Here is a 25,735-nt window from a genome sequence, read left to right as displayed (position 1 = left end):
TTGTAACTGAGCTCTTCCCTAAGGGACTTGGGTTGAGCAGAAATACATTCCTTCGGGGGGGGTTGCCCATCTTCAACCCTCAGTCTTGTCTCCATTACTTTTACATTTTCATGGCTATAATTTTGTGAGTAATTTTCATTTTTAGCTTTAAGTGTTCATTCTCTTTTATATTAAATCTTGAAAACAAGCGAATATCATAATTGTTAAGCATACTACGTTGTTCGGGGCGTTTACAGAGTGTGATGGAGGCGCTGGGTGGACGTGATGGCAGCGGATGCGTGACGCGGGGGCAGCGTTCGTGACGCGATGAGCTTATCCAATTGTGTAACTCGTCTGGAATGGGGTATTTATTTTTTATGGTTACTTGGTTCAAGCCTCCATAATCGATGCAAAGGCGAAGTGTACCATCCTTCTTCTTTTGGAACAAGACTGGAGCTCCCCAAGGAGAACTGCTAGGGCGTATGTATCCTTGGTCCAATAGCTGTTTGACTTATTCCTTCAACTCAATAGCCTAGCTTCCTGTCATGCACTTCATGTAGTATGTTTTTCTTTAACTCCACATTATTGGGAATGCACAATCTCTTGCCTATAAACAGGATTCCCTCTTTCAGCATATATATGCCATGTGGCATCTTCTCAGTTCGCACTTCTTCTATTATTTTGTGCATTTCCTGGTCATGTTCTTGAGTCTCCTTTACCAACTCTAGGAAATTGTTGTTGGCTACACTCACTGCTTTCAAATCGACCTTGTGCCTTAGTGCATCTGCAATCTTGCTTGTGGATCCTAGCTTGTGTTTGATTTCCATGTCAAATTCTACCAAGAAATCTAGCCATCTAGCTTGTTTGGCAGACAAATTGGAAGTATTTGAGTGAGATGTTATTTGTGAATACAACTATGTGCTTGTCTTGTACATAGTGCTTCCACTTTCTAAGGCAATGGATTATTGCTAGCATCTCCTTCTCATGTGTACTCCACCTATCTTTTGTGTTTGTGAACTTCTTGGATTCATAAGCTATGGGGTGCCCATCTTGCATCAACGCTGCCCCAATGCCATAATCAGATACGTTTGTAGAGATTTCGAAGGACTTGGTGAAGTCTGGCACTTTTGAGTACCAGGGTTTGACTCATATAGTCTTTCATTAAATCAAAGGGGCTTGTTGCTCACTTTCCCATGTGAAATTTCCTTCTTCTTTGGTTAGGTGGGATAGTGGGGCCATAACCATGGTGTAATCTTTTACAAATCTTCTACAAAGTACAGTGAACCTAGAAATTCTCAAACTTCTCTGACATTTTTTAGGATTGGCCACTTCTTCACTACTATGATTTTCTTGGGGTCTACTTTGATACCTTCCTCTCCTATGGTGAACCCTAGAAATTCTAACTCCTTCACTATGAGCTCACATTTTTCGGGTTTTGCATACAATTTGTGTTGCCTCATCTTTTTGAAGACTAATCTTAAATGCTTCTTTTGTTCCTCTAAAGTCTTGCTATAGACTTAGAGAATCATCAATGTAGATAATGATGAACACATCTATCTCTAACTGGAATACTCCATCCATTAAGCCACAAAAGGTACCCGATCCATTACTCAATCGAACGCCTAGAACTAGCTACTTGAAACTTCCATATCTAGTGCAAAAAGCTACTTTGGGATATCTTCTTTGGCTATACAGGTTTTGGTGGTGGCTTGACCTAAGATCTATGAGGCTAAAGTCTTTTGCTCCATGGAGTCGATCTAATAAGTCCTCAACTAAGGTCATGGGATATTTGTTCTTGATGGTGATCTTGCTAAGAGCCCTATAGTCTACACACAATTTGAGTACCCCATTCTTCTTCTTAACAAACAATACTAGGGCACCAAATGGAGACTTGCTCGGTCAGATAAAGCCGTGCACTTCCAATTCACGCAATTGCTTCTTCAGCTCCATCAATTCAATGTGATTCATTTGGTATGGGGCCCTAGTTGGTGGAACTGCCCCTGGGATCAACTCAATCTTGTGGTCTACATCTCTTTTGGAGGTAAGCCTTTCGGTAGTTCTATTGGTATCACATCTGCAAATTTCTTAAGGATCTCTTCTACTTTGGGTTTGGAATTCTATGACAAGTATGTAATCACAATGTTTGGCAAAGGAGTTAATGAGATCCTACTGAATATGCAAGGAGAGGCCATGAGAGTGCCATGTGAAAGGATGCAACTCCCAAGCAAGACACCAATCAAGGTGCAGATGAGGGAGAACAAGCCTTGAGTCTCTTGCCATACTACAAAATTAGGGCCTGGCAAACCACGAGCTCCAATTCAAACAACGCCATATTTCTAGAAAATTGAGCCTGGCTTTCCATTTCCCAGCTTCCACTTGTACTATAATACTTGCTTTACTTCGTTTGCTTCTCCTTGCGCAACAGTCACTGTTAATCCGTCTGGGGCCTTAGATAATTTCAGCCCATATTTTACTATACAGTTTGGTGTGATGAAATTGTGAGTGGCTCCAGTATCTACCATGATTGCTTGATCTCTTTCACTAACTCTTCCCTTGAGGTATAGGTAATATATTGCTACTACTACCACGAGGACGTGAAATTTTAAGATGCTCTAATCTTGCTCATAACATTTGATTAAGTTATTAATCAAATGTGCAAGGTTGTTTAAGCACATGTGATGCACATGGCAGATATTCCATAGTAACAGAATAAGGACCCTAAGGATGCAGTGAGTGTCACAGGCAAAAGTTGTGATAAGTTATGCCGACTAGATTCTGTTGGTCAGTTGGTATCAGATTGGACCCTTGGGCAGTGCTTTGGCCAATAAGTGTCGGTGGTGCATTAGTAGGGACTAGCATTAATTAAGTAATTAATGCTAGTCTAAGGGTCATTAGAGGTTGAGGACCACTCTAGGTTGCAAATGGCATAGCCAATTTAGCATATTTAATTTTGGGCAGGGTCGAAAGGGTTGAAATTAATTTTTAGGATTATTTAATTCTGAAAATTAATTAAATGGCTAGATAATCTTGAAAAATGGGTTAGAAGGCTGCCACTTGGTATAAATGTCCATACAAGCTGAGAAAACGTTTTTGGGGGCTGGGTTTCAGCCATTCAGTAAGTTTATAACTTAGGGGAGAGAGAGAGAGAGAGAGAGAGAGAGAGAGAGAGAGAGAGAGTCCATTTTCTAATTAGAGAACAAAAATTTGTTGTAGAAGACAACCATTTTGGTGCCTCAGTAGGCAGGGGACAGCAAGGAGTCACCTTTTAGGGACTAGCAATAGCATTGCTAATCAGGTGGCATCATTTTGGAGGTGTCTAGCAGTAGATGACTACATTAAATGCATGTTGGAACAGACAACAGGTAGAATTTAGGGTTATCTCACGAAGAAATCAGATTTCTCTCTCATCTTGGCTTTCTCTTACCTCAATGGATTCTCAAGAGATCTTAGCATTTCTCAACCCTTTTGAGCATATCTCAGCCAAATTTGGTGGACAGCAGAGAGATTTCTGCTGTAAATCCTAAATTTCTGTAGAAATTAGGGTTTGACAGCCACCTCGGGACCTATGCCAATTGGTGAAGGCATCATACAATGAATTCAAAACCTGAAATTTGTGTAATTGTTAGGGAATTCGGATGCTAGCCCATTCATTGTAATTTGGGGCAGCATTTGGCTAGTTGGTGGTTCAATCTGTCCAAGTCCTAGGTGAAAGATCAAGGGGCAATTGGCCCGAATTGATCTATAGCAAAGAGGCTTTTTGGAATAGCAAAGGAGATTGTGAAGCTCAACTTGTACTCATTCCATTAGCAATCAAGTTAAAGAAAAACAGAAAGGGTGCCAGTTTTGGGGCCAATAGGGTGTCCAATGTCCGAGATTATTAAGGTAATTTGTGCATTTTAAGTTATGTTTATTTTTTTATTGCTATAATTATGTGCTTAATCAGGGAGTTACCACCCTTTCCAAGAAAGAAGGCTGGTTTCATGGTTCCATTGTCGGGATTTGAAGTCGGGTTTCATGGTTTCATTACAGGGATTTCAAGGGGGAGGTCTATCATGAGGATATGCAATTTTGAGATGCTCTAATCTTGCTCATTACATTTGATTAAGTTGTTAATCAAATGTGCAATGTGGTTTAAGCACATGTGATGCACATGGTAGATATTCCATAGTAACAGGGCAAGGACCTTGTGGATGCAGTGGGTGTCAAAGGAAAAAGTTGTGATAAGTTATACCGACTAGGTTCTGTTGGTCAGTTGTGATATCAGATTGGACCCTTGGGCAGTGCTTTGGCCAATAAGTGTGGGTGGTGCATTAGTAGGGACTAGCATTAATTAATTAATTAATGCCAGTCTAAGGGTCATCATTGATGGAGGACCACTCCAAGTTGCAAATGGCATAGCCAATTGAGCACATTTAATTGGGTAGGGTCAGAAGGACTGAAATTAATTTTTAGGATCATTTAATTCTGAAAATTAATTAAATGGCTAGATAATCTTGAAAAATGGGTCTAGAAGGCTACCACTTGGCATAGATATCCATGCAAACTAAGAAAACGTTTTTGAGGATTGGGTCTCAATCATTGAGTTAGTTTACAACTTGAGAGAGAGAGAGAGAGAGAGAGAGAGAGAGAGAGAGAGAGAGAGAGAGGAACGCGGAGACGGAGCGATGGGATTTCTGCCCTGCACGTTACGGGAGATCGTTCTCTGCCCTGCGTAGGGTTCATCCTGCACCTCAAGTCGACATCGAGCTTCTGCCTGTGACTTTTTGTTTGGTCGCCCCGTTGTCCGTTCGTTTGGTCGCCCCGTCGTCCTTTCACCTGGTCGCCTTGTCGTCTATTCGCTTGGTCGCCCCATCGCCTGTGCGAGAGAGGGGACCTGTCACCACTGGCCGTTTTGAACGGATCCTCACCTATTCCACCTACGCACAATTGCTCTCCGCCTGAGAAGCCATCGTCTGACAGCCGCCATCGCCTGCCAGACCTGTCCGCCCTCGCCTGTCGGACGCCACCCTCGCCTGTCGGACGTTGCCCTCACCAGTCAGCCGCCGTGGTCGTCGCCCCCGCGAGAGGCTGTATCCTTTGTTCGTGCCTGAGCCTGCGCCTCTGGGTTCTGCGACCTGCACACGGAGACAGTGCAGCCTTGCCTTTCCACAGACACCGCGAGAGAGAGAGAGAGAGAGAGAGAGAGAGCGAGAGAGAGAGAGAGAGAGAAGACAGCAGTATGGCTGGCCTGGATATGGATTTTCTAGACCGGACGGTGGCAGCCCTTGGCCCTGATTCCGATACAGAGGAGCTGGAGGATACCACTCCGTGTATCCTTGTTCCTCTTCAAACTTTCTTCTATTTTCCTCCTCTTCCTCCTCCATTTGCATGTTCTTCCAAATTGATTCTAACAAGTTTGACATGCACCCCAACCGCCTCTCTAATCTAGCTACTTTTTCCTCTTGAGCTTCTCTCCATTCTTGACTGTGGCTCTTCTTCCTCTCTTCAACCACTGGGATGGGTGCATTCTCTCTATTGTCCTCCATGTTGTTATGGGGAGCCACACCTTGGCTTTGGTGTTGTCATTGTGGAGAAGCCACTTCGCCTTCAGGTCGTAGTTGTGCCGCGGGGAAGCCGTGTCATGTCTTTAGATGGTAGCTCGTGTCGGGGTCATCACGCATTGGGGGTCATCGCACCGGAGGGCACCACAACAAGGGGCGACGTAATGTGAGGCTCCGCGATGTGGGATGTCATGACATGATCTCTAGGCAATGGATCTTCTCTCCTACTTTTGTGAGGACTCCTTAACTCCAAGCAAGAGTTGCTCTGATACCAAGTGTAATGCACTTGCACTCAATCAGTTACTCAACACGGCACAAAAAGGTAACACGATATGTGAGAACAAGATATACTCTTGTATTAAGTCAATGAAAGAAACGGTACAACATAGGGACATCCCAAGACTACACCCTCGTGATGCTGCACATGTGAGGGTATACCATTGGGTATAGGGAATCACAAGTAGAGTGGAAACCAAGCAAGGCTCAGAGTCACTACTACTCCATATATAGGTGTTTCTGGCAACAACACCATTGTATAGCTACAAAGCCCTTACAATTCTGGGGTAGGGGAAGTGGTACTGAGAGAGAGGGTGATGGGGTCACGATACCCATGTTGGGGTGTGATTGGGGGCGAGGCTAACAGGTAGCCCTTATCGAGGTGCCCTTTCTTTGCTAGGGTTGTAATGGATTAAGCTCTCCCCTAGCATGATGGCGTTAGACTTTGGTGAAGCTGTCCTTGTCCACAGATTGATGTGACTCCATTTGGTGATCAGGCTTTTGTTGATGAGCAGGCTAATGCCCAAAAAGAGTACATTTGGGGCCTGATGTCCAAGGGCATGGTATCTAAGACACTGATAGGCTGCCTTGTGGCAATGATATGGTGACTGATGAGGGATTTTCTGGTTTCAATCTCCAAAATTTTGGGTGTTTTCTTGATGTTAGTCACTATCAATGGCACCTTTGGAAACCCCTGCTCCTATTGTCAGTGTTAGCAGTCATGTTTGTCATGCCTTGTCATCTCCTGCCTATGAGCCTCAGTCTGAGTCAGACGAGGACATTAGGAGCTCTGACATGTCTATCATGTGTTATGATGGGGGAGGCTAGTCACTCTCGACTGGCTATCTTAGGTTGTGTATTTCTTTTTGGCCTCTTTTAGTGGGCAGCCACTGGCTGCCTGGCCACTTTTTGGTCACTCTTGTGGGGCGCCCATTTTAGGGCATTTTTAGGGTTTGCGCCCATTTTAGGGTTTGCGCCCATTTTAGGGTTAGGGTTAGGGTTTGTCCATTGCCTATTTATAGGCAGCCCCCCTCCCCACTTGGTCACTTGTCTTCTTGCAGATTCCGACACTCCTTCTCCCCCGTGGTGGTGCTGCCATCATCATCAGCCTGATCTGGTGCCCTCACTGACGCTTCGGGCGGCGTGCAGGGACTGATCAGTCCATTTCAGTGTATTCAGCATTCATTTTAGTCAGTGCAGATTTCTCTTCCTTATTTTCTGCTTTCTCTCTCTCTCTCCCTCCGTGTTCGTATTTCCTCTTCCGCAGCGCACTCTCACATGGTATTAGAGCCGAAGGAGAGTATACGGAGTTGAGTTTTACGCGGGAGAACACCCACAACTTTGCGTTTGCTGGTCAAGACGTCTCCAACAGCTGAGGCGTCACCTTCTGCACCATCTCCTTGATCAAGGCGGCCTGTTTTGGTGTCACATATTTGCGTTTGCTGCTGGCGCCTTCTCCAGTGGTTGCCACGTCATCACCAACCTCTTCCTGCTTGCATTTTCAGCCTAGGCGGCCCTCCTCTAGCTGGGCGACACTCCTCCAGGCTGCGCCTTGCTGTTTTGGCTGTTGTTCCATCGTTAGCATTTGCGTTTGACATCGTCCTTGCAATCTGTGCAAGGCGGCCAGCTCAGGAGCTTCAGGTGTTTGTGTTTCGGCACCGGCAACCTTCCCTTGTTGTGTTTTGGTGTTTGCAGATATCGAAGATGTCTTCTCATCAGTTTATGGGCTTTGATGACTCAGATGATGAGCTTTTGTCTCGACACTCATCTGAACGGAGGCGTGATTTCAATCACGAGGACCGTCGTCCGGAGTCTATTCCTCTTTCCTGTCCCCCTTCTGTTCATGTATCTCGGCGAGCCTCTTCCAGTGGGCTGAAGATGCAGCCTTTGGTACCCCCTGTACAGGTACCCGTACTTCCTCAGCTGCCCAAAGAGGACCGGTTGGATGGCTCCAGCTTTTCTTTATGGTCCTGCAAGGTGGAGTGTATCTTGGACTCCTTCGATCTTTGGGAGCTTGTTTCTGTTCCTATTCCCTGGCCTCAGGTGGATCCCGCAGATGGGACATCTATGGATCGTGCAGCCTTATCGGATCGGCTCAATTCTAGAGCCTGATCTTTCCTCTTTCTGAGTTTGCAAGATTCTGTCCTTGTTCATGTTCACAGGTTGAAGACTGCAGCAGACGTGTGGAGAAAGCTCGCGTCTCTCTATCAACAGAAGACGTTTGCCCACCGGATATCTCTCGAAAAGAAGTTGCGGATGCTCGCTATTGATGATAGTCCTTCCATGAAGGACCACATCAACAGATTACAGGATATGAGGGATGAGCTTGCATCCCTCGGTCGGACGATATCTTTTGAAGACATGGCTATGATTCTTTTGACTCAGCTGCCATCGCCTCGGTTTGATGTCTTCTACACCAGCCTTCTTACATCGAGGACCCGTGAGAAGCTTCTATGGGAGGAGCTATCCCCGCTTGTCTTGGAGCATGACGAGCACCTCAGAGAGGTCAGTGCTAGTGGATCCGACTCCACTAGAGCCTTTGTTGCAGGTTCGGGAGGACAGAAGAAGAAGAAGACGAAGTCAAAGGCTAAGAAGAAGGATAGTTCTTCAGGCTCTGACACAGATTCAGAGAGCCCGAAGTGCCCACACTGTGGGAAAGGGACACATCCCGAGGAGAAATGCTGGAAAAAGTACCCTCACCTTCGTCCAGGCGCGACGAGTGGATCTACATCGGAGCCTTCTTCTACCTCTACACCAGCTGTTACCCATGAGTCAGTGTTCCTTCATATCCATGCTTTGGAGGAGGATTCTTCTTCCGTGGCTGCAGTGTCTTCTGCACAGCCTTGGTTAGTGGACAGTGGTGCTTCGAGTCATATGACTTCCCGAGGTGATTTGTTACAGGATCTCCGTCCATCAGAGGGTTCAGTTCACTATTGGTGATCTTTTATCGGTGCCTATTAGTGGTGTTGGCACATTGCCTTTGTTTACCGACCGACCTTTGAGCTCCTTTTCACAGGCCCTATATGTTCCGGATTTGGGTCTTCCCCTCCTCTCAGTTTATGGCCTTACGAGGCTTGGCACACGAGTGATCTTCACCGAGCATGCCGTTGTTATTGAGGATTCTTCTACAGGAGCTGTCTTATCTACAGGTTGGCAGGAGAGCGGGCTTTATAGGCTCCATTCCCCTTCTTTGATGCAGGGTCCTCCGTGGCAGTCTATTGCTACACCCGTTCCCGCTTGTGCACCTACTATTCCACAGGTTCCTTCCCATCCCCCACCTTCTCCTCCGGTGGTTCCCTCGTACCCCCCATCCCTTTCAGAGGGGGACGATCTCGGTGATGCGGCTGTGGATTCCCTGGCCCCTAGTGTTTTAGAGGGGGATTTCCAGGATCGTGAGGAGCTCCTTCAGCGGCAGTCTACATCGACGGACTTCATCAACATTGGCATTCCTCTTGCCGCCCCAGGATCCGTTTCTCCCTTGGCCTTCAACCACATCCAGGATCTGAGAGGGGGTGTTAGCAGTCATGTTTGTCATGCCTTGTCATCTCCTGCCTGTGAGCCTCAGTCTGAGTCAGACGAGGACATTAGGAGCTCTGACATGTCTGTCATGTGTTATGATGGGGGAGGCTAGTCACTCTCGACTGGGTATCTTAGGTTGTGTATTTCTTTTTGGCCGCTTTTAGTGGGCAGCCACTGGTTGCCTGGCCACTTTTTGGTCACTGTTGTGGGGCGCCCATTTTAGGGCATTTTTAGGGTTTGCGCCCATTTTAGGGTTAGGGTTAGGGTTTGTCCGTTGCCTATTTGTAGGCAGCCCCCCTCCCCACTTGGTCACTTGTCTTCTTGCAGATTCCGACACTCCTCCCCCGTGGTGGTGCTGCCATCATCATCAGCCTGATCTGGTGCCCTCACTGACGCTTCGGGCTGCGTGCAGGGACTGATCAGTCCATTTCAGTGTATTCAGCATTCATTTCAGTCAGTGCAGATTTCTCTTCCTTATTTTCTGCTTTCTCTCTCTCTCTCTCTCCCTCCGTGTTCGTATTTCCTCTTCCGTAGCGCACTCTCACAGTCACATCTCCAAATGAAGTAGGAAGGATTGTGCCAAAGATATGACAAAAGTCCTTTACTGGTAGGCTGTCCTCAACTGCAAGACCCAGCTAAAGAAGAGTGACAGGGTGCTGGTGAAATCTATGATGAGAGCCAAAGGATGAGACTATAAATCATTGTACCAGGAGACCAATAAATAACTCCATTTGCAGACACCACCAGGGAGTTTTTGACAAGCCGCTGCTAAGTAAGGCAAAGTATGCAAATACCTTGTCCCATTAGCTCCATGTTGATGATGTACAAGGCGCTGATACACAAAGTAGAGTGAAGTCAATCATGATGTTGTGTGTGGGATAGTCACCCTTGACAACAGTCTCCCCTAACTTGTTTTTCATGGCATAGACTTTTTGGGGCTACTTATCGAAGAGGGCTACATAAAAGGAGTATGACTGGGATGCACTTGTTGGGTGTGCCAACATTGGACAAGAGGTTGCAATTTTGTATGTCTCTCATGGGGTCTCCCAAGCTTGCTACAAGCTGACAGTTGAAGGGGGAAGTTGTCACAAGGGGAGGGAACAACATTGTTATAGCTATGAGGAGGGCGAGGTAGGAGAAGGAAGCAAAGCTGGTGTAGGTGTAACTGTTGCTATAACAGAAAGGTGGTGGCGGCAATGGTGAGTAGGTGTAGGCGAAGGAGGCCGCAAGTTGCTGGATGCAGGTTGGGGAAAGATGCTTTAGGTGGCTTGCAGGGCATGGGTAGGGAAGGGGCAGCAGGGTGACAAGGGTGGATGAAGAGGAGGCGAAGGTGGTAGGCCAAGGGCAGATAGGGGAGAGACAAGGAGGTCTAGGTGGGGTAGGAAGGTAGATAGGAACGGGGTGAATAGAGCCAAGGGTAGTAGGCCTGGGTCAGATAGAGGCAAAGGCATGGGAACTAGTGGGCAAGGGTGGACATGTTAGAAACAACTAGGTGCAGGTGGTATAGGAAGATGGACAGGCAGGGGTGCAGGTAGGGCAATGGGTGGCAATGGAGGAAGGTGTGACAGCTTGTGGTGGTGGAAGCAGCTATAAAGAGGGCAGTTTGTCAGAGAAGACAGCTCACATATAATTCCAACATCATTATACCCTCATTAATGGCCTTAATAGCGCTTGATGCATTACTGCATCCGAGGTACATTTTTTTTAAGTTGGCTAGGATTAGGGTTTCTCATCTTTACTTGTGTTTGTTGATGGTTGTAATTCTTCTAGGTAATCAAATTCAACTGGGGTCCTGACAATTTCATTAGAGCAGATTCAAAGAGAGCTTCCAAAAGAAGCTTAGTGGTCAACTAGAAGATATCAATATTTTTTGGGCAGGATTCTTTAGGGAAAGACGTGTACCTGATAGTATAGATAGCCAAATTCGAGCAACATGTAAGTTTTATTTGACACAAAGATCCTTTTAGGATAACTCTTGAGATTGTTGCAATAATTCAAATTACAATAGACACATTTCTCTACTGCTCCAAGTTTGGCTACATTTCTTGACTTATTTGAGCTTAATATTGAGCTCTTTTGGAGGGGGGAACCATGTCATGTGCATGATAGGAAGGGAGGCAGGCAAGATTGGTGAGCTAGGGTTTGGAGTTCTTTGTGGCCTGTGAGCATGACCATACCTTTATCCTTTTGTTTTCTGAACTTTTTAGTGATTGCTTTGTTCCTAGATTGTTCCGTCATGGCAACAAGGACAGTAGATAGTGGTAGTCTCTATATCCAAGAGCACGAGTTGGGGAGTGTGGGTCTAGAGGAGTTCAAGACCTACACAAACTAGGCATAACTTAGTTGTGCAGGTATCTTGATGTCACGATGCTTTAGCTCATGGCTCAGTGGGATGATTGAGTCCATTTTTGTTAGGTTCTGGGGGGGTTGTATTTTCTGGTGTTTGCGATTGTTTAGGAGGTGTTCTAGTTGGCCAGAGTCAATTAGGTTCTTTAATTGATTCCATTTTCCATCCAAGTTTTATCTCTTAAAACCTGCACTTAAATTTGCTGTATAAAATGAGCTGTTGATAAGTGTTTTTCTGCCTTAAACAGTTCAAGAGATTTGGTTCATATTATCATGCTTGGAACCATTGAGTGGTGTTTGTTTACATCATGGATCTGTCCCATAAATTGATGGAATTAAGTTTACCTTGATCCTAACTTGGTAAGAATTTCAGAACCTGGATGTATTGCTTGAAGATTCTTTCAGAGTAGACGGCCAGATGTAGCCATGCTATAGCTTTTTTGGACAGATCTACTGAAGAGACTCTCCATTTGGACAGAGACTATTCATACTCTCTGAGAGAGATGGGACAAGATACATGGCAGTTCTGAGACTACAAGGAAGAGACATGCTTTTCTCAGGACAAGGGATTTCAGCAGAGACTATTCATACTCTCTGAGGGAGATGGGACAGGATACGTGGCAATTCTGAGACTATGAGGAGGAGGAGAAATGCCTTTCTCAGGACAAGGGATTTTGGCACTTTTTTCCAAATGTGAGATCCACATTGTCTAGCACTATAGTCCTCCGAAGTTATTCAATACAGCCTTGTAACAGCCTTCCCCTTATTATATGTTTTTTGATGTGGAAGTCCCTTGATTGTACATTATATTTTGCCTTGGGATATTATGTTCCAAGGGGTCTTATTAATAGATTTTCTTCTCTTCTTTGAAAAAGAGAATGATTCATTTGGACTAAAAGTCTTTTGATAGGTGATCATCAAGTTTACTTATTATGTATGAAAGTACATTTTCTCTCACTTCATTCTTTTCACTTATTAATTGATGTGTCTTTGCTAGGCCTATGCATCTGAGATTTGCAGTGTGGAGCAGCAAGCATTGGGCCTGTCAGTGGTAAATTGCAAGCGTTAGGAATTTTTGAGGGTATGAGAACTTGGCTGGATATTCCTCTGATTCACCTCTGGTGGTGTTTTGATAGGTGGGAACAATGTGGGGGTTTGGATTGATAGTTGGTCCTGCCATTGGAGGATACTTGGCTCAGGTTAGAAACTTCATTTGATCAAATTTCCCTTCTGGTTGAAGCTCGTATTTATGTTCATTTCTAGTTGAAAATTGTACTGGTAAGAAGCTTATGTATGTACACTCCAAGTTTTGAGATCTCTACATTATGAAATATGTTTGGAAGAGTGTCATCCATTGTGCTTCCCATGGATAAGCTGTTTTCTTTGATTCATAATGAGTCAACATACATAGGCATTCTGTTTCTTGCACGAATATGGAAAAACTGTTATCTGATTTCCCCAATAGGGCTTGCATACGAATGCCTAAAATTACTTTGATTTCGCCAAAAAGGGATGCCCTTTGGTTTGTGTGTCACATGAATATCAAATCTATGTTCAATTCAATAGTGTGGCCATTTTCCATCATTCTTGTGTGCACATGTCCATTGAACTAAGCGACATTTCTGTTTTGAAATATGCTTAGCTTCCATGTTTCTCTCTGCAGCCTTCTGAGAAATACCCTGGACTTTTTCCTAGTGGATCATTGTTTGACACGTAAGCATTCAGTGATTCTCTTGTTGAAAGGAGTTCAAATATTAAACTGCTGATGATTACTTTTGCACTACGAACTTTATACTTCTATTTGTTGACAATATTCAAGTTTATAATCTTACTGTCTGGTAAATCTAATTGTATGCATTTGCTTTTGAACATTGCCTAGGTTTCCTTATGCCCTACCTTGTGTATGCATTTCTATTTTTGCATTAGCTGGACTCGTGGCAAGCTGTTGGCTTCCAGTAAGTATAAACATTCCAGAAGCATTCTATCTAGTTCCAAGATTACTTTGTGTGAAATTATGGGTTAGCTAACCATACCTACATATCCAAGGAAATGTTGAAATGCATTTATAAACTTACCCTAGTTTTGTAAGCATGTGTTTTGGTCTGAAACATCATTTCATTTTGTAATGCGAGTCTCTAGATTTTCAGGCTATTTGACATATTCTTCTTATTGATGATCTAATCAACCCTTTCTATTATGTATAGCTGAATTTTAATGTCTCTGTGTTGGTGCTTATCATCTTATGTTGCACCAACTATTGGCTGTTCAAAAGAGAAGGTCAGCATACCAAATGTACAGCATGGTTTTTTGCCTTTCTTCATCCTCTCAGAGTCTCCCTAAAACTTGTTCTAGCAACTCGGTGAAGTGAATAATCCAGTGAAGAGGTGGATAATATCTAGCATGGTTTTTTGCCTTTCCTCATCCTCTCAGTCTCTCCCTAAAGCTTGCTCTAGTAACCCGTGAAGGGGTGAATAATATCCAGCCAGATATCTCTTTGTTGGAGAAGTCCTTTGCTGCTCAATCTTGTCTGCAAATCATGCTTCTAGAGATGCAAAACCATTACAATACTGATCTTCAATCTCCAACTATATTAAGGCTGCTGTTTTTTCTGCAAGCGATTGGGCCTAGGGATGAGAGCTGTCAAGTGTTTGGAACTTTGATAGGCACACTGCATCAATAGTCCACCTAGCCCAAGACTATCATGGAGGAGTGTACCAGGCAAATCAGGCTTCTAGAGATGTAAAGAGACTATACTACCTATGTCCCATTTCTTGCTATATTCAGACTGCCATTTTGTTTGCAAGTAATTGGGAGCAGGGATGAGAGCTGTTGAGTGTCTAGAACTTTGAGAAGCACACTGGATGCATAGTCCATGTAGCCCACAAGTAGCATAGTGTAGTGTACCATGCAGCTGCTCTCCAACTGACTTCATCCACATTCTAAAAAAAGCAACTTGAGAGCTTCCTACTGAATCTCCTATGGTACCAGACAGTCCTATCACAATGTTAGAGGCTTGGAGTGGTGGCCACATTTGTAGCAGTTAGGTGGAAGATTGAGGGAAATTGCGACATTTTGTTTTAAAGTGTCTTTGAGTAGAGGGTTGAAAGCAGCATGGAGTGCTTATGAAGGATACTCCTCCCAAAAAAATGCACCTAGTTTAACATTTTAGGGGGCTAGAACCTTTTTGAATGGACAGGCAGCTTGAGACTTGAATAACAGCCTCTAAAGAATGAGTTCTTTCTTCAGAGAGGAGGCCTTGAGGATGAGGGGGGGACCCTATCTGGCAGAGAGGGCAACTAGAGCATCATTAGTAGCTCTTCAGAACCATGCGAGAGCTTCCTACTAGACTCGAATAGGAGATAGGGTACCAAGGGACCATGTATAGGACCCTCTTCGTGGACGCATATGGTGAACTGGCAAGTAACTTGCGAGTTCCGTTTGCTGAACTGAGCCTGACCATGAAGATCCCTTGGCCCATTAGGACCACCTCCACGTTCTGCATTGTGCCGATGCACAGTGTGGAGTGAAGCTAGTCCCGAAGCTGGGCCGTGGCTAGGGAATGTCCTCCTACCTGACCATAAATCACTATTTCCTTTAGCTCCAGCTCCTTAGCTCGGACGGCTAAGAGCTACTCCTCAGAGAGGACGACACGTAGGGTGTTTGACTGAGGGGCACTTGCTGAGTGCGCCGGCGTTTGACTAGAGGTTTCCATTGCGCAACCCTTCCGAGAAACTACCAATCACGTCGCGGTGCTACATGAGGGGGGGAAGTTGCTGCAGGAGAGGGAGCAACTAGAGGGTGGGGGGGGCATTGGACACCGCGGACGGAGGTAGCGTGCCGGGGGGGGGGGGGGGGGGGGAGACAGATAGGCGGGGCGGGCTGTCGCGAGCTAACGGGGCAGGGGGAGACTCAGCGTGGGGGGGCGAGCTAACGTAGCAGGCGCTGACGATGGCACAATCGATTTGGACGGGCGCGAATAGACATGACGGGGGGGGCAGCTTTCAACGTGACGGGCGTTAAATTGTGAAGTATAAACTTCAAAGTTCAAAGTTTAAAACTTAAAACAACAAATTTTAAATGTTATGGTTAAGTGTTTAAACTTTACCTGCTTCAGACTACCCATGCTCATCATAGCCCTCATCATGCGTAAGTTAGTGCACCAATAGACTAGCCGCTCTAACTGTCGTGTGCTAAGCTGACTGTGAATCTTTGTGTGAATGAGAGAATAGGCACTCCAGTTTCTCTCACATGCACCTAAAGAGCAATCTTGGGCAAGGACCCTCATGGCTAAGGGCTGAAGGGTCTCCAGTGCGTATCCAAAGTTTTGCCATCAAAATAAAGGCTTCACAAGTGACTCTCTCCTCCAACAAGTGGGAGAAGCAAAAGCCACATGCCCTCTTTGATCTGCATAGCATCCTACCTCCTCCAACACTACATTGTGGTCATCCATAGGGACCACACGAGTCAAATAAGCAAGCTGGTCCGAACGGAACTCTCTATCATCCATGACTGCTGGTGACTTGTAGGTTGGATGTACCAATATGGCAAAACCATGGATGGGCTTATGCATCCACGCCCATCTCCTCTCTGCTATCTCTAAAGCATGTGCACGCTGTGTCTCTGTGATCACTGTACAAGCATGTGCCTCCACCAATGCCGCCTAAAGAAGTGAATGAGAAGGCCCATGGTGGACCCCTCGCAATGACTCATACGTAAATCCTATAAAAGGGAGTCATGACAATGACAACAGCACGGAATTTTTGCCAAAACTGCTCATTAAGGCACAAGCGCTGCATGGCTTTGGCCTCCTTTGTCTCATGCTCATCCCACTCATTCCATAGAGTGGTCACCACTATCTCGGACCACACCTCATAAAGGCGCTCTAGTAATAACCACATGTAAGCAAAGCGAGTTGAAGAAGGCTTCTTCAACTCCAATGTGCTATGCTCACAATACATCGCAAGCACCTTTACCTTTACCGTGAAGAATGCGACAATTGATGTAGCTTTGCAGACCACCCTCTTCACCCACTTGAGCTTCCCAATGTCCTCCATGAGCAAGTCCAAACAATGACTTGCACATGGAGTCCACACAATTGTAGGGAACTCGGCCTCAAGAAAACGACCCATGCGCCGACAATTCAATGCATTGCCGGTAACAACTTGCACCACATTTGAGGGGCCCCACCTACAACCACAATTTACAAATTACAAGTAAGTATACTTATTACTAATAATACTTGGAAATCGGAAGGCCTCATGCTTCTCACGAGTTATGATGCCGATGACTAATACATTGCCGGTAACAACTTGCACCACATTTGAGAGGCCCATCTACAACCACAATTTACAAATTACAAGTAAGTATACTTATTACTAACAATACTTGGAAATCGGAAGGCCTCGTGCTTCTCACGAGTTATGATGCCGATGACAGATAAAGAGGCCCGAGAGAGAGAGAGAGAGAGAGAGAGAATGTCTTCGCATATGGCAATTTCCTCCGCGTCCTTGCCATGACATTGTAACTTGTAGTACTTAGAACCTCTTCACATGATGGCTTAGATTGTCGTCATGTATCTTGTAATCAAGTGATCTTGTATTTTTTTCGTAATTAATACAATTACCTTTTACGAAAAAAAAAAGAAGAATGTCTTCGCATTGTTTCGTACTGCCAGGAGACTTTTTCAGAATCCCGCATGGATATCGTGATTTATGGGAATAGCTTTTGTTAGTGCTTCAGGGCAGGCAACTCTTTCCTGCCCTTGCTGTGGATCGTCCTTGGCAGGACTGGGACCTTGCAGGCTGGTTGAGTTTGGAAAAGGCCTCTGCTAATCAGGTGTATCATCTTCTGATTAAAGATCATCAATGGCTGGGTGTTAAAGCTAATACTATATGGGGATTGCCGAAATCACAGTCATGGTGGAAGGCAACTGTGATGGAGGGCTGGTTGAATAAGACTCCTTTCAAATGTAAGGTCTTTCTTTGGCGGGTAATGATTGGTGGTCTTTCTCTTGCCTCGGCCCTTTCCAAGCGTCGAATCTCAAATTGCAATTGTTTCTTCTTCACCACTACTGTGGAATCGGCCCGACATCGATTTATTTCTTGCCCGCTCGCCAAGAATATCTGGTCGCTCTTGTCATAGGTTTGGCGTGCAGTGGTGGGGTCCTCACTAACCCCGTTCAATTGGGTTTTTGTGCGCCCAAAATACCCCACACCGCCATAGTTACATATGAAGATCTTATTCCACTTTTTCAGATACTGGGGATGCTGACAAAATTGGACCATTTGGAATGCCTTTCTTTTTGATTCGGCCTCTCATGTACCGAGACACATTGCCCGGCTTAAAGGTCTCTTGCATTGGCAGATAGATCTCATTCGGCACTCGGACTTGCTCCCTCAGGAGGACTTACTTCCCTGGCATATGGCAATTTCCTCTGGCTCTTTGCCATGACTTGTGTAACTTTTTCGTGGCTTAATGCTGGGATTTTACACACGTTGGCCTAGAGCCCTCGTGTATCTTGTAATCATGTAAACTTGTACCTTTTTTACGTAATTAATACAATTACCTTTTACGGAAAAAAAAAAAGAGAGAGAGAGAGATGCTTGAGTCTCGACTCTTGAAACTTGAGTCTTGAAATTTGAAAGGGAGGGAGACTCGAGAGGCCCGAGGGTTGGGGTAAAGTTGAAAGAGCAAGAGTGAGAGAGAGGGGATGGGAGATGAGATTTGAGAATGGCAAATGCTTCGATAGGGTGCGGGAAAGAGGGGATGGGAGGTGAGATTCAAAAATGACAAAACACAAGTCCATTCAAGAATCAAGATCCAAGAGAGGAAGATGAGAATGGTAAGTGCTTGCTGAATTAGTGTGGAAGCATGGAGGAGAGGAGCACCTTTTGTAGATGAGAGAAGGGTCAAAGTTCAAAGAGGGGTCAACGGTCAAAGAGAGGGCTGCCAACTGGAAGGAATCCAAAGAGGGCTGGGGGGGGGGGGGGGGGGGTTGCATTGCTGGAAAAGGGGGTGGGATGAGGTATCCAAGGCTTTCCACCCCCCCAAAAAGTGCCACGCAAGCAAGCGGAATGCGCAAGAGTAAAGGCGGGGCCCTAGGAAATGTGGGAAGTGGGAACCAAGACGCACAGACCAAGTGGCCCAAATAGGCCCAAAAAAACATACGAATTTGTACGGATACGTACCGTACAGTACTGTATGGACAGTATTGTACGTTGTATGGAGGCAACTATGGCCTCTCCACTGCCATCACACCCCTTCAGGAGGACATTGCGGTTTGTGGTTTGTGGCTGTCTTCATCATCTTCCTTGTGCCACGGTACCCTTGTTCCCTTATATCACATTCACTCCATGATTCAGATCTTCATCATTCCATTCATTAGAGTTTCTTCTCTCTTCTCTTCTCCATGTTTGTTGAGTTTACTCCGTGTTCCTCCCCGCAAACCCTACTGTCTCACTGGTACATCATCTTTTGCTAGGGAGGAGCAAGAGGCATGGGAGGTCTTCCTCCTCACAGTAGGAGCACGTGCTGCTTGGCGGGACCCAGCTTTCCACAGGAGGGAGAGGTCGTTGGACTTCTCTTGGGGATATAAGCAGCTGGGCGGAGCTCTTTTAGAGTGGCTAGACAGGTTCTATGTGGGAGAGTGGGGGTGCTCTCACAGAGGCCAGGTAGGGCAGTTGACTGGTACCACTTTGTCTGATCACTACCTAGTTCTCCTCACTCTTGATGCTCTCACTTCAGCCCATGGCACACGATCCTGTCGGATCCCTGACTCGATCTATAGGAGGGAGGAGGTGAGGAGGCAGATTGAGCAGTTTTGGACTAGGGAGTAGGGAGTGGGCTAGGGGGGACCAGATCGCAGAGGAGGTTGCAGAGGCCTTAGCCAAGTCAAGCAGGATCTACCAAGAGGCAGCCCTACAGGCCAGGCAGCAAAGTTGGGAGGAGGAGAGAGCACTCCGGCGAGACCTAGCAGCCACGCAGCCACGTAGAGACGACTCCAGGAGGCACTAGGGGATCCCACTCTCCACACGCAAAAAGTGCATGCAAGGGCAGCCCTTGCTGGCCTTGAGGACAGGCGCTCTGAGTTCTCCTTCCGTACCTTAGTATCTTTTTGGGCACGGAAAGGGGACATGATGTGCAAGGAATTTTTTTCAGGTGCACCAGCCTCGGACCTCAGGAGACGAGATTCGTAGCTTTCGTGATTGGCACGGGAGGATTCAGTCTAGCCCAGATGAGGTGTTGGAGATTGCCATTGACTTTTACAAACAATGTTTTCAGTAGGAGGCAGTCTGAGCCAGAGTAGAATGATGCAGACATTAGGTCTGGGATTGCATTGCGCCCCTAGTCACAGAGGAGATGGGACGTTCCCTTCTAGACCCCTTCACAGAGAAGGAGCTAGCTGAGGCCTTCAATGCACAGGATGGGTAGAAATGCCCAGGAGAGGATGGTCTTTCTAAGGCCTTCTTCACTACCTACTGGGAGGTGGTGAAGGACCCCCTACTACTGGCCTTTTAGGAGGTTTTTGGCTTAGGACGGATGCCATGGAGTTTATCGGGAGGTCTTGTTAGTCTCCTCCCCAAAGGGAGAGATCCGTTGGAGCTATCCCAATGGAGACTGATCACCTTGTTGTCAGTGGCCTGTAAGACCTTGTCCAAGATGATTGGGAGTCGACTCCGCCCCGTGCTTCCAAACATCATTCATGACACCTAGACAGGTTTTGTCCAAGATAGGAGCATCCTAGACAATGTCTTCACTTTTTTCGAGGCGACCAAGTGGGCTCAGCACAATGGTCAGGGATTGGTAGTACTCCTAGACTTTGAGAAGGCCTATGACAGGGTTGACTGGGACTTCTTAGAGGGTACCATGGCGAGGCTGGGTTTCCCACAGGCATGGATCTACGGGGTTTCGGCACTTTATAGATCGGCCACTAGCAGGGTTCTCATTGGTGGTAGGAGAGGGGAGGATTTTCGGCTAGAGAGATCTGTCCAGCAAGGCTGCTCTCTTGCTCCATATCTGTTCCTCTTCTTTGCAGAGGCGATGTCCTATTTCCTCCACTCACAAGTGAGCAGGTTACGTGGCCTGCAACTTCCGGTGAGGGAGGAGACTAAGCTGCTGGACTCAGAGTATGTGGATGATACCGCTCTTTATGTAGAGGATGATGAGCTGATGTTGGAGAGAGTGAGACTAGCTCTGGAGGTATTTTGCACTGCAACTGGAGCGAAAATCAATTGGCGAAAGTTAGTTGGTTTTCTTACAGATCCGGACTCCAGCACAGAGTGGGGTTTTCACCTCGGGTTCAGATGGGTGAGTAGGGGATAGATCGTCCGATATCTAGGGTTCCAGGTGGGGCTCGACATCACTCCTGCCCAGCAGTTTCTTCCAGTTCTCGACTCTATTAGGAGGAAGTTGACCTACTGAACCACTGTCCGCCTTTCTTTAGCGGTCCAAGCCCTGGTGGTCAATGAGGCTCTCCTAGCGATGGCTTGGTGCATCGCCTCTTGTTGGTGTTTCTCCTTGTCTTGTGTGGTTCAGCTTCACCGCCTAGTGAGGAATTTTCTTTGGGCTAGCTCAGACGGTTCCAGGGACTCTTGGGCCAAGGTGGTGTGGGTGACCATCATCCGGCATCGGTCTGAGGGAGGGTTTGGGATTATTGACCTAGAGTTCCAGAGCGTGGCCCTTTTGGGCAAGCTAGTGGTCTGTGGTCTCACACTAGGTGGATAGACCTGGAAGGTCCTTTTGCAGGAGGGTCTCTAGGAGTGTAGACTGAGTCTTGGTGGGGGTTGGAGGCCATCCTTGAGATGGATCTTCATGACTGCCCAAATTTCCTTTCTCCGTAGTTTACTTCGAGTGTGGCAAGGCCTTCGAAAGGCCCTAGTTCAGAGGTCCTCAGGATGCAAAGAGGAGATAGACCGCCAACCGGTGGTCTAGAACCACCAAGTCAAAGGTCGGAATGGGATACAGATAGGTGATCGATCCCACATCTTGTGGGCTGGCTGGGAGGGTGGCCATGCTCGTACTATCAGGACGTGGAGGAAGACGTATAGGATGGCGGATCAAGTGGTGTTATAGCAGGCATCAGGATATCAGCGAAGTGTTGAGCTGAGGAGGAGGAGGGAGATAGATTGGGTGGAACCCCCTACGGGACTTTCTTTACTGTGCAGGATGGGGGGTGTCTAGCTCTTTACATAGGAGAGCAAGATGAGGAGATTGTTGTCCTTTCTTGGAGGAGGATTTGTGTGGTCGGACTCCAGCGGGGAAGACACAACGACTGGGCCCTTATGTGCCGCCCTAGGAGGAGTTTCAAGAGTGGCGCCTTTGGATATGGGAGAGCAGGCCACTTGATGAGTTGGAGTGGGATCCTGGAGAGTGGCTATGGCCGGCCACTACGGTCGCCAAGAAGCGTCTAAGGTTCTTGGAGTACACAGCAGGATTGGTAGACATGTACTAATGTAGGAAGACATTGGATTGGACGCCTTTACGCAGCAGATACTGGGCGGAGCATAGCATCACGGATGCCTTCCGTCGGACCTTTTGGCTTCGCCTGTGAGACAACTGAAGGCGGAGAAGGGTGTCGTATTTCCTTTGGCTTTTGGCACATGGGGGTCTGGCTGGTGGGAGTTGGTTGGCCCAGATGCAGCAGGATGGAGGTTGTAAGCGCTGCCCACAACAGCACTTGGAAACTCCAAAGCACTGCCTGTGCCCTTGCTAGGCGGCACAGCTCATGTGGAGAGGAGCCTGCCGTATTCTCTGCCATGTGGCACCCAGCCTTGGATGTATCTCTTGGGGGGCTTTTTGCTAGCATGCAATCCTCGAGCCATTACCTCTTGTATGAGGCCGAGATGTAGGACACGATTTTTCTCATCGAGGCTGGGTCTTGTGCAATAGTCGGCTTGGAGGCTTTACCCATCCACCAAATATTGGAGCCCACAGCAAAGCGCTCAGAGGTATGGGAGATCATAGGCAGTCTTACAGGATGGCACGTTTGAAAGACACGCTGTTAGGTGGTTTTTGGCGGGGAGTGCCTTTCATTATATGCAACTTTGACAAAGCTTTGGACCTCCATTATCCACTCCCTCCACAACGAGTGGGACTAGGTGCAGGGTGAGTCTCGAGCCCGCGTCAGGAACTTCGTTTTCACTTTCTGTGCACTTGGGGGGTGGCCATGACCTATTCTTCATGATGCAGGCGGGTAGCCCCAGATGGTGATACACCCCTTGTCCATGGCTTCTTGCCCCTATCTCCCCCAGACCACCTTGAGAGGCTTGTATAGATGATGGATTTGTGATTTGCATCAGCTCCAACTAGTCTGTTGAGCATGTGCACTTCGTTGTATTTAGCCTTTTAAGTAATATAATTAGCCACACTTGCAAAAAAAATAAGCGACATCCTCTACTATGATAAAGGCTTGGGCCCCAAATGGCTGCCCCGTAGAGTAGTGTGGGCATAACTAAAGTGTCAAAAAGCCACAATTTGGTACGAGGCTCTTGAAACTGTATGTGTGCACACTGCCGCTCTAGAGCATCCAAAGCTGCATATGCCTATGCAAGCCTAGCCTCTGAAGTCTCCTTCCATGAAAATTGTGGCCCCTTGAAAGTGACCTCGAGGTATGCATATTGTCTAACCATTTCCACATGTTGACCGTCATACATAAAGTGGTGCTCTAAGTGTGTCACCCAAGCTACTGAGGTGTTAAAGATCATGATTTTAGTCTTTCCAAGATTAACCTTGAGACCTTTATCTTCACAGAACACATGCAATGCATCCAAATGCTGTTGTAGTCCCTCTGGTGAAATTGAGATAAGCACCATATTATCAGCATATAACAAAATTGGTATCAGTACCCTAGCCAAGTTCGCTCCCATACCACCCCATCTCTGCATGTTATCAGAAATCTCGTCAATGTACAGTCCAAACAGCAAAGGAGAGAGGGGACATCCTTGCTTTACACCCACTATGCTAGAGACAGAGTTTGTTGTGCCTCCAGGCACTCGTACTCTCCCTGTCACAGTTTCATACAATGTATAAATACACCATTGCATATCCTCTGGAACCCGAATGGCTCGCAACCTTTGCATGAGTCTTGCACGTGGCACATTATCAAAGGCTTTGCGGAGGTCCACAAAACAACAGTAGATTTTTTTCCTCCGTGATCGTCCCTCCTCAATCAAGGCCCTTAGTGTGAATATATGGTCTAGCGTATTGTATCCGTGGCAGAAACCAGCTTGCCTTGTAGAGTGTATTTTCTTTGTTTCAGCCCATAAGCTCAACTCATGCTCCACAATAGAGGCATATATCTTTGCTAGCATATGGCCAATCATAATAGTGCGGTAGTTGTTAGCAACCAATGGATCTCCACTCTTAAAAATCGGCACTATTGTGTGGTCACACCAACTTACTAGAAACCCCTCACATACGGCTCTATTGAAGAGATTCGCCAAGATAGGGGCCAGTGCATAACATGCATGTGCAAAATGCTCTGCCACAAGGCCATCTTGATCATGTGTTGTCCCATTCTTCAACCTCCAAATGGCATATCTCACCATCTTTTCCATAAAGAAACCAAACTGTGTTGGCCTAGAGTTTGATGGACAAGGTATCTGCTCTTGTGATGGAACATCGTATAGTGCTCTAGCATGTTCATGCCAAACCATAGGTGATGTCAACTGAATTGGGGGTTGCCTCCCGTGAAATTTCCTCCATGCCCTCTTGTTGTCTCTGCTCAAAAAGAGCTGATACATCTCTGACTCTAGTTGGGCTAAATAATCTCTCTTCTTTTTATGCACAAGATGACAAAAGACATTCCATCCCTACTTATGTGTGCATGTCCCTAGTGTAATATCCCTCTATAGGTAGGTCCTAGTTTGTCTGCACTCATCATCATACCAAGCATTTTGAGGGGCAATACAATTGCATATTGCAGTAGGGCCCATCTTACATGGGAATGCCTCTGTAGGTGCATCATGTAAAACCTTTGCTAGAGATCTAATGACATCTTCAAGTCGTTCATGTTGGTCTAGTTGGCTTAAGCCATCTCGTATTGCATCACTGTAGATATGTGACGTTTGCTCTAGAAATTCATAATGCGGGAATGTGTGTGACCGTGTGCATGTTTCTTGTCTCTGACTACATGCTAGAGTAATATTTAGGATTGCATGGTTGGCCGCTATACTGATCGGCTTATCAGATATCTCAAAATCCTTGATTTCTAGAATTAACGCTGGCAAGCCCATTACATAGTCCACCACACTGTCCCCTTTTTTGTTGTTCCAACAAGTGAAAGCATCCACTCCTGGCCATCTTAATAGGCCATTGAATATAGCCAATCCGTGAGCACTTCCCAAAGCTAGCAGATGGGATCCATATCCTATCACCTCCTTATCTTGAGATGTCCTGGCAAGCCCTAGTTCCTCCAATGCCAATTCCTTAAAAATTTCATGTTCAGTATCATAAAAGGCGGACTTCTCACTTCCTATTTGAGCATTAAAGTCTCCCACTAGTAGTATGTCCCCAATACTTGCATATCTCATAATATCTTCATGTAGTACTTCAAATGGTGATCCCTCCCCAATAGCAAATGTTGAAGAGGTAGGTGGGAAGTAGCATACTGCAACCTATAGATCCCTCAGGTGCCCTATCCTTAGCCTTATCCACATGTATCTAGCATGCACATCTTGTGACACCATATGAATCATGTCTTGGAGGCTCTCATGATTAAGAATAGCCACCCCTCTTGGTTCCTTGGTTCCTCCTGGTCAACAGGGTTGAGGTCTGTATATGCTCTCCCATTTGTATCCCCCAACATCTAGTAATCTAGAATTTGTACACTGATGTGTCTCTATATACATAGCCATATCTATCCCACAAAAAGTATCCTCAAAATAACTTGCATCGAGTCTCATTGAACCATTACAATTCCAAAGGGACATCTTTAACATCTCATAGGCCTTGTATCATCATTGTGACCTCCATTCTGCTATGATTACTCTGCCATCTCTATACATAGCATACTTGCCTTCTTTACGTGCCGCCAACACTTTTGGCATGCAAGCCCTTTTGTGCTCTAATTGTGTAGG

General features: G+C 46.2%; 1 protein-coding gene across 9 annotated transcripts in view; it reads left to right on the top strand.

Moving 5' to 3' along the window:
* Window positions 1–25,735, top strand: part of LOC148012169 (protein ZINC INDUCED FACILITATOR 1-like) — a 265,948-nt gene that overhangs the window by 164,696 nt on the left and 75,517 nt on the right. For all 9 annotated transcript variants that reach the window (XR_015689021.1, XM_087668792.1, XM_087668794.1 and 6 more), the window contains 4 exons: window positions 12,658–12,711; window positions 12,797–12,859; window positions 13,324–13,373; window positions 13,540–13,615. Coding sequence is in view for 8 of the 9 variants with exons in the window: in XM_087668792.1 (XP_087524918.1) it covers window positions 12,658–12,711; window positions 12,797–12,859; window positions 13,324–13,373; window positions 13,540–13,615 (243 nt within the window). In the remaining variant the exon portion in view is untranslated. The remainder of the gene's footprint in view (window positions 1–12,657; window positions 12,712–12,796; window positions 12,860–13,323; window positions 13,374–13,539; window positions 13,616–25,735) is intronic.

Source organism: Lygodium microphyllum, chromosome 27, assembly GCF_053477565.2.
Source record: "Lygodium microphyllum isolate KBCC chromosome 27, Lygodium_microphyllum_v1.1.10, whole genome shotgun sequence".
Lineage (NCBI taxonomy): Eukaryota > Viridiplantae > Streptophyta > Polypodiopsida > Schizaeales > Lygodiaceae > Lygodium > Lygodium microphyllum.
The sequence above is the reverse complement of the archived record's forward strand: the minus strand, read 5'-3'. Positions and strand labels throughout refer to the sequence as shown.